Raw genomic sequence first — 8,899 nt, 5'->3', positions numbered from 1 at the left:
TGAGACTGAAATGTTGATACTGTGAAACACCTTGAATCTGCTTTTCATTTGTGAAGAGAAAGGAAACAAGTGCTTTCGCTTGTTTCCTTTGATCATATAGAAAGATCAAATCTGTTCAATCAGTAACAGATGGAAAGACTAATAAAATATAATTTTGTACAGAACACTCCACGCTGGAACAGGAAGACAATAAAGCAACCAAAAACCATAAATAAAAAGCAAATAAAAACAACTTACAACCAAAACCACAAATAAAACAAATTCTGGTGTCTCTGTTAAAACTGTCTTTCAGAAAATATTAAGGTAATCACCAAGACATGCAAGAAAATAATTATTTTGAAGCTATCCTATTACTCCTAGTTGTCTAACCTTGCCAAGAAAACAATAAAAACATTCAAATGCAACATTACAGAGTAGCTTTTTGTGGAATTGTGGCCTCTGTTCTAAGATTAAAGTAATGGCTTAGGTTATAGCACAACAACATGGCCAACACATACATCCATCGCTCCATCCCTTGTTCCTAATGAGCTTTATCGCATTGGTCCCGCTTGACTTGTCTTGCTAACTGGCACACATATATCCGTATGTTCCACATGAGTAAGCAGAGGGGACAAGCTGGGTGGCAGCGCCGTTTTCTCAGTTACATCCGAGAGTTTTACTGCAACAGCCAGCAGCAACAGCAAGTCTTCTCAACTCCGTCTCTCCACAGTGCATGTGGACTGCAATTAGTCTAGAGAAATGTTAACAGTATATGCTTGTTTCTTATGTCCGTTGAATCAGAAGACAACATTGAGGATTTAATGTTTGAAAGACCTAGATTGGCTGTCTTAAACTGTAAGAAAATATTACAATACGACCCGGAAATACAAATAAAATCTTGTAGCTTTGTAAGCTGTTCATGTTTGTGGACTGATTGCAGGAGCTTAGAAGTACTTGAGAGATCCTTAAAGAGAAAGAGAGTACTTGAATAGGTCCATTATGCTTTGTTGGCTGTGATCCGGTCTTTGAATAGGAGTTCTCACATGTACCACAATACTAAATTCACAGGAAAACCAATCCATTTACCACAGATATCAATATCATGTTTGTAAGGACTTAAAACTGCCCCGGTTAAAAGTAGGAAAACAAGCAGTTTGTCCTCAATTACCGGGATAACTACAATTAGAAGAAAAACATAACTCAGTTCAACAGCCAATGTATTAGGTACTGATGCAGATAACACTGAGGTTGGCATACGGGATGGCACTGAATTTCAATGGATTTGCAGTATCTTGATGTGAAAGGTCAAAACCTGTGACTTTTGGGGGCTTGGATGTGTGTTTATGATCTAACAAACCACATTACAGGACATGGTTGACTTGTGTGATCGAGCATTAGAAGCCTGGGGTTCCCCAAAAAAAGAACCCAACCTTGGTCGTCGTTGTGAAAAACCCCAAACAATCCCTTGAACCACAAAACAAATCCAACTTTGAGGAATCAAGGAATGAGTAAAATTGTCTGTTTAAATAGAGAGGTGCCTAACCTCACCTATTTCCTCCAACCTCCTCCCTGTTTCAACCCAGACACCAAGAAACTTTATAGAATCACCTTTGTAATGTATCAAACAAGCCTAAAAGACAGGGCTATGACACAATTAAAATGGAAAAACATATTTATTACTTTTTTATGCATCTGGACAAGATTTGAAAACTTGTGCCATTTTTTTATATACCTCAGTGTTCTCATAAAATGTAATTTTTAGCAATGTTTTGATCAGAATAAACACCACTGTTAGGCTCTGTTCTTAGAAATAGTTTTTTTTTTTTACAGTAAGCTTCATAAACTCCCTGAAAACAAAAGGAATTTTAGAAAAATCAAACCATCCGGATGATTATGCTGAAAATACTTTTCCCAATTTTATTTACAACTTGTTGAAAAAAAAAGTTGTAAAATTTAATTGCGGAAAAGTAAAGTGTAAACTTAAATCTAAAACAATATAAAAGTAAAAACTAATATTTTTGCATACACTAATAAATACAGTAAAAACTAAATATGGAGGAAGAAAAAAAGATGTTCACAGGCTACATTAAAATCAAATGCGTGCAAAATTCATGCCATGTTTCATCAATATAAAAAGAAAATCATCAAAGCACTTTAGCTAAACAAAAACCCGTTACTAATTAGTACAAGTGTAATTAGACTGCAAACAAACATTTTCAGTAAAAAATCCTATTCCTCCCCAACTTTCATTATCGAAGTCATCTGATAAATATCTAAAAAAAAACATAGTAAATGCTCTAAGTTGAGGTTTCACATTATCATTTCTATCACAAACTGTTCATACAACTGATGTCTACAAACACTTTTAGAAATCTCAGAGGCAGCACAGCCTGATGCCGCCTGGCTGGAAGGCACTGATCAAAACAAAGAGCAAGACCCCTCTGGTTTCGTTCCTGAATGTCAGGAACAAAACTATCTGCAGGAGGACTAAAACACCGATCACAAAATCTTGGTAGGTCCATCTTCTACCCATCTCCTATGTGAGAAGCATCACTGTAAGGCCCATCCTGATTTCTGTTTTTTTAGGACACAGATAATCAGACATCAGAGCTCATCGTGGTTCCTGGTGAGGTCTTCACCATAATTCGTGGCCTGACTTCCAACAAACATGTTCCAGTTGTCAAGAATTTCCTGTTTGGTCAGTTTCTGATCCTGTTGACACAGAAAAGAGAAGATGAATAAACTGGATACATTTTAAAGCTTATTGCGGCAGCTGAAGCAGCATACCTTGTCCTGGTCGGACTCGTACACAAGATGTCTGGCCTCGGCCTGGGCGTGGTCATAGTCCTGTGGCATGATCCATTGCCGGATTTCATCCAGATCCATCTTTCCGTCTTTGTTCAGGTCTCGGAAGTCGGAGAACTGCTCTCGCTCAGTCCTGACCCAGTCAGGTTCAGGACCCCCGTCCTCGTGAGCAAACATGTCGGCTTCAGACAGAGAAACACTTATGTTGTTGTTTGGAGATGTTTTTTCCTCTTAAGTCACTTTTTAAAACTAAAAACACAACAATGCTCAAGCTATGAGCATAAATAAATATAGAAACACAAGCTTTTATTTTGAAATTTGTAGCAAAGGAAGTTATAATCCTGAGCGAGAGTTCAGGGTTCAGAAACAAAACTGTTTGCAAAAATGAAAGACAAAAACAACAACCAAACCTTAAGACTTGTTTCAAATTTTAATTCTGCTTCAAAGAAATTGAAAACTTCAGACATGAATAAGAATTAAAAGACGAAACTCCTCCCCTTGCCTTTACGTTCCTCATATTTTAACAGTTTCCTTTCAGTTCACAGAGCACACTGCCCAGCTGGCAGATGCCTTCAGTGCCGATTTCTCCAAAACTATTTTTTAAACCTAATTTGATTTAATATGATTTTATTTCTCCAAACTCACCAATGTACTCGTCTTCATCCACATGTCCATCGCCGTTGTTGTCGATGTCCTCCAGCGTTTCCTGCATTCAGAACGAGTTAACAGCGTCATTAAAAGGAGACATGAGGGTCAAGTGTAGTGGGACTTCCACTGAGAGTAGTTAAGAGGGAGACATGTTGCCTCTGGCCGTGCAAGTGAATAAGTGTGTGAGGGTCGACTTATAGCCGAGCTGGCAGACTGACATGCCAATTACAGCGCTGCTGATGAGAACTGAAACCTCTTAATTAAAAGACAAATAACATTTTTCAGCAACAATTAGTAAAACTTAACATTTTAAACTTATTTTGAATAGCTCTCCCAATTTCATCCCAGAATTAATGGATAAAAGTTAAAGATTTAACCTTGAAAGACTTTCTGTAATAAATACATAGACTTAGTTATTGATATAGCTGAAGATTTTTGGACCTCTGATAATAAACAAGCTGTTTTGCACCTTTTATAAGCAGGACATAACAGTCATTTTGTGATGGAGTCACCTGCATCATAAAGCACTTTTACCGGAAGATTCAATATAAAAAGTAATTAATATCTCCAAAATTATCTAGGTTTATTTTCTAAAATGCTTGCCATAAAATGACGGTTATAATTTCAGACTGTAGAATGTCTTATTTAACACTGATATGTTCATTTTACTTGTAGGCAAGACAAAAAAAAAAAGCACCACAAAACAGCAAACAAAACACAGACAGCTAAAGCGTATTATGTTCTTACAATATACAATAGCATGGTGTACAATAAAATAAGTGTATGGTCAGTCTGTTTTGTTTTTGTAAACTTATAGTAGTTAAACAGCAGCAAATGGAAAAATAAAGTGGAGAAAACACAGGTATCTTGGAAATCCTCTAAATGCTACTGTTTGGAAAATAATGTGGGCTTAAAATAAGAAACTAGAAAGACGCAGCTCTGGCCTTTGCTCGTCAACACCCATTTTTCTTGAACCCAAGCTTGATTTTCTGATTTGATTTATTTATTTCAAACAGGTTTCTAAAAACAAGAAAAGAAATCAGTAGGACAGAGAAAAACATGTGCATACATAACCAAGAACAAAATAATTAGCTTACAGCTACTTTTCTGTTTCTGTTCCACTGCTTATGACTTCAATCTTTTTTTTTGTATGGACAATCAAACATAAATGATGCTTTTATAGACCAAAAGCAGGGGAAGTTCTTTGCTTTGTTGCATTCAAGCAACAAGAAAACAAAACTCAACAATCACTGATCAGAACAGACAAAGGGAAAAATTATCCAACTGATAACTTCTAAATTCAACGGATTTGAGAGAGACATAATATCAAAATGTAAATGTATAGTTAAAATATTTTGTATTTTTATTGCCTTTTCTGAATAGATGTCCAACTAACTATGTGTAACTAAGCAGTTTGTATCCAAATATCTGGAGAAGCCACAACACCTAAAAACTTACAGTCAAAACACAGCTTTATACTTTTGTGTAAAAAATGTTCTGTAAAAGTTATAAAAATGGATTTCATGTCAATAAAAATATATATATATTTTGCATTAATCTGTCTCTTCATTATTCTGTCCCTAATTTGCAGATTTCCTGTTCACAGCCTGAATTTACATGGAGATTACAATTTTAATGTTTTGAATAATTTTGCTCAATGTGACATATTTAAAAAGAGCAATGCATCATCTTGTGTGACAGACAAATTTACATCATCATACTCAACAATAAAACCTCAAGAATGTGAGGTGGAAATTTCATTACAGTGAAAATAAAATCATCTGCTTTGGATCATTTCAAACAAACAGATCAAGTCCAGTCCTTTTCCGAATAATTACATGATTCTGGTATGCAATTTAAAGCTGTTCCTTGTCTAACTGAGACAACAGGGAGCCGCAGCGCCTCCACCTGTTTACCCCAGGGATCATCTTTGTCCAACTGGCCCGTTGTAGTCAATTCAAGCAAACAGTTATCTATCTATCTATCTACCTGCTTTGCTCCAGATTTGGATCCTTACTAAAGAAGAATCTTGAACATTTTGTTCAGTGAATGTTCGGCAGCCACTCCTCTACAAATCTGGCCTCTGAGAGCAGAATTACAGGCAACAATGAGATCTCAGCAGGTAGAAATGTGAAGCCGGACCTTTTAACAGAGAGTTCTGTTATGTGAAGGAGAGTGTGTGTGTGTGTGTGCATCGTTGGCTTTCACTGGGAACAGTTTATGCTCTTGCCTGAACCTGCACAACAACCTCCATTAGTTTTCTGTCCCGTTACCCTACAGCCATGTTCTTCCTAAGCCACAAAGTGCCTCCTTCTTATGTTTCTCCCTGTAACAACGTGCGCCATCAAAGCCTCCTTTCTGCACTTCTGTGTGAAAGACCTGAATAACTTGTTGGGGAAAAAAACCCACAATACATCTGTGCATCAGTTTTAGGGACTCCAATCTTTGACAATTGTGTTCACTACAGTAAAGAGCCGTAAAAGCACCGCTGCCTGAGCCGTTTCTTGGTTAACATTCAGCGACATCGGAAAAATGAGGGATTAATTATTAACTCTGTCAAATGGGTGGTACAAGTTTTATGAACACGGCAGCACAGTGCATCGCTGCTAACATTTGCCACGCCAATGTTCCACAAACCCAGATTTATATTTAAAGATCGGGGCCTAAATGGGACTGTCTGTTGGTTCCCATCGGGTCTGTTCCAAAAAGAATCTACAGATGCAATGATTTCCAGAACTTGTTCAAATTTCATTAGGGAGTCATACAAAGGTGGCAAAAACAATTTTGCCACAGATTAAACCCAGCTATATTTCCAAAATTAAACTGGGGTTTCTAACTAAAATAATGCGTCATGTAATTAACTTTTTTTTAAAAAATTTTGCTTCTTTATCCAACTATAACATTGGCTTCAGTTCACTGTCTTTGAAATCCAGATAAGAAAATTGATGGCGTGGTCTTACGAGTTAATCATATGTAATTACTGTGTGTTTTTAGGGGAGGGAGAGGTGGGGGAGGGGAAGGGGTGGGCTTACCAGAACCACAATATTCTTCATGTGCTCAAACTCCTCAGGATGGAGGAAAGATGTGAACTCTTCCCGGTCTGCTGCCAGGTCGCCGTTCAGATCTGCTGCTTTAAATCTCCTCTCATCTCGAGGGAGCATCTTCTTAAAGCTGAACTTGTCTGTGGCATCCTCAAATTCCTCAGGGTTAGCTGAAAGCATGCATTTAAAGTAGGTTATTATCTGGCATTGAAATAGCTCTTTAACATAGTGTTACCAAAAAGAAAAAGAAAAAAATGAAACAATAAAGTGGATCGGAACTGGCCAATCTTCACTTGATTGCCTTTGATCAGTAATCAGCAGGTTAAAGACAGATTTTTCTTTTAAATTACTACTTATAAAGTACAACAAGATTAAAAACTCCCATCATTCTCGGTCTATAAACAAATAGCACGTACTTCCATGTACCTTGTTTAAGGTAAGAAATTATAAGCGTTTGGGGTTATTTGCTTTGACGCTTAATTCAGTTTTTGTTGTTGTTTTCAAATCTGAAATCTCAATTAAGGAAGTTTCATCGTAAGTTTTTACTTCTCCATGCGTTACAGTCCTCAGACAAACAAAAAAGGGAACCAATCAAAATTGGTATCAGAAAGCAAAAGCCTAATCGGGACATCTTTGAATAACAGCATGTCTACTACCAGAGGAGCCATACCGAGATAGTATCCGTAAGTGGCCTGCTTGTACTCATCCCATGAGATCTTGTTGTCTTTGTTCAGATCATAATCCGTCCACACCTTTGCTACGTTCTCGTACACGTAGCGCTTTTGGACACGCTTTATCCAGGCGTTCAGCTCGTCTGTCGTGATGTACCCATCTGCGTCCCCATCTATACGGTCCACAATTTTGCTGAGGGGGGAAAAATAGATGACATTATTGATACAAGTTCTTCTTTTTTTTTTTAAATGTAGACATTTCAACTCTGATTAATGACATTGTAAAAACATGCACTTGCTTCTAAGAGGTTCAATTAGAAAGGTAGAATACTCGGGATAAAAACAATTCATTTAACTGGATCAAAACTTAAAATGTCACATGTTTTTTGTTCTACAAAAGAAAAAAAATAAATCCACCAACATGATGTTTAATTGGCGTGTTTGTGTGTTACAGGCCTTCAAGAGCAGAATCTGCATTTCAGACCTCAAAGGCAAAAGTCGGTCTCAGCTGGGAAAAAGCCTAATTGGTGCATCTCAAAGTATTTTAGTAGAAGGGACACACCTTCAGTGAGAATACTCCAGTGGGTGGAGCGCAATGAACCCAATTTTAGAAAGAAAAAAAAAACATGCACTGTGGTATATTCTTAGACATATATGTTGCCACGTTGAGACGTCCCAACAGGGGTCCACCCCCTTTCAGCTCCACACCTCATACATATGTGGCACATAATGCCAACTTGTCAAAGTGAAGCTGAAAACACCTTCCACAGCACATTCACTCCAACAACTGTATGCAACAATCCAGTTATAACTTGTAAGGCTGTCCTGTTGGCATAAAGGAAAAACATACAGGCGAGATCATCTTAAAGAACATGTGTTCCTGTTCATTTTTCATGTCACCAATCTGTACTGCTGCAGACTCCAGCCTGAGACTGAGTGGATTATATTAAGAGAAAAATCAGAGCTTATCACTGTCAGGGGGATCCTTCTCACCTCAGTCTGTCTCTACTCTCCTCGGGGGTGAGCTGGTCAAACGTCTTGGCCTCGTCCTTGCCCAGAAAGGCCTCATGGTCGTACTGATAGCTCTTATTGTCTTCGTGGGCTTGTCTGCTCAGCTCTGGGTCACGGAGAACCCTCTCTTTCCTCAGCATGGGCTTCGCGCTCACTAGGAAGGCGCCCAGGAGCGCAGCGCACACCAAGCTAAAGCTAAAGCTAAATCCAGCCATCAGTCTCTGGGGCTGATGCTGATTTTAATCAGCAGCCCCCCTTACACACCACAAGCAGGCCTGGAAAAGCTACAATCAGTTGGCAAAGCAGCTACTTCCACTTCCCACTGCAAACGGAGCTCTTTCTTCTTCTTTCGTTGGAAGCCGAGCCTGTAAAAACATCAGCGCCAGCCACCAGCTCCACTAAAAACACTTCCAGTTCCTCACTTGCACAGTTTGAAAGCAGTCCCGTCCTCTTTTCTTGTGGTAAGGATGCAACCAAGCCGGGAGTTCCTGCCGCTTTACGTACGACCAATCACAGCATCCGTTTTACAGTGGCCCCCCCCCGCTCCGTCCAATCACATGATCCCTACAATGCACAGATGGGCTTTTCATAACATTACAGGAGTTAAGGCGCCACGTTGCAAGCCGACAAGTGATAAGGTGAAAGTACAATGAGAAGTTGTAAAGGAACGGCCAGCTCAAAGTAGTGCATTACTATGAAGTGACATCAATAGCACGAAGTTAAAAAAAATCTGTGGCACGTATT

The 8,899-nt window shown here is 38.5% G+C and overlaps 1 protein-coding gene across 1 annotated transcript; it reads right to left on the bottom strand.

Moving 5' to 3' along the window:
- Positions 1 to 1,633: 1,633 nt before the first annotated feature.
- Positions 1,634 to 8,657, bottom strand: rcn1 (reticulocalbin 1, EF-hand calcium binding domain). Its single transcript, XM_028015743.1, has 6 exons — positions 8,138 to 8,657; positions 7,144 to 7,337; positions 6,465 to 6,643; positions 3,430 to 3,490; positions 2,767 to 2,966; positions 1,634 to 2,691 (listed from the first exon to the last, which is right to left on the bottom strand). Exons 1-6 carry the CDS (start codon positions 8,368 to 8,370, stop codon positions 2,584 to 2,586), a joined length of 975 nt encoding a protein of 324 aa, XP_027871544.1. The 5' UTR covers positions 8,371 to 8,657; the 3' UTR covers positions 1,634 to 2,583.
- Between the last annotated feature and the right edge of the window lie 242 nt (positions 8,658 to 8,899).

The sequence above is a fragment of the Xiphophorus couchianus genome, chromosome 4 (assembly GCF_001444195.1).
Source record: "Xiphophorus couchianus chromosome 4, X_couchianus-1.0, whole genome shotgun sequence".
Taxonomy (NCBI): Eukaryota; Metazoa; Chordata; class Actinopteri; order Cyprinodontiformes; family Poeciliidae; genus Xiphophorus; species Xiphophorus couchianus.
This window is presented reverse-complemented; position numbering and strand designations above follow the sequence as displayed.

Excerpts from the sequence above, each read along its gene's own strand:
- rcn1 (XM_028015743.1), bottom strand. The coding sequence starts at position 8,370 with ATGGCTGGATTTAGCTTTAGCTTTAGCTTGGTGTGCGCTGCGCTCCTG. Across the intron at positions 7,338-8,137 it reads GAGAGTAGAGACAGACTGAG|CAAAATTGTGGACCGTATAG; the intron begins GTGAGAAGGATC and ends TTCCCCCCTCAG. Across the intron at positions 3,491-6,464 it reads TGAAGAATATTGTGGTTCTG|GAAACGCTGGAGGACATCGA; the intron begins GTAAGCCCACCC and ends TTCTGAATGCAG.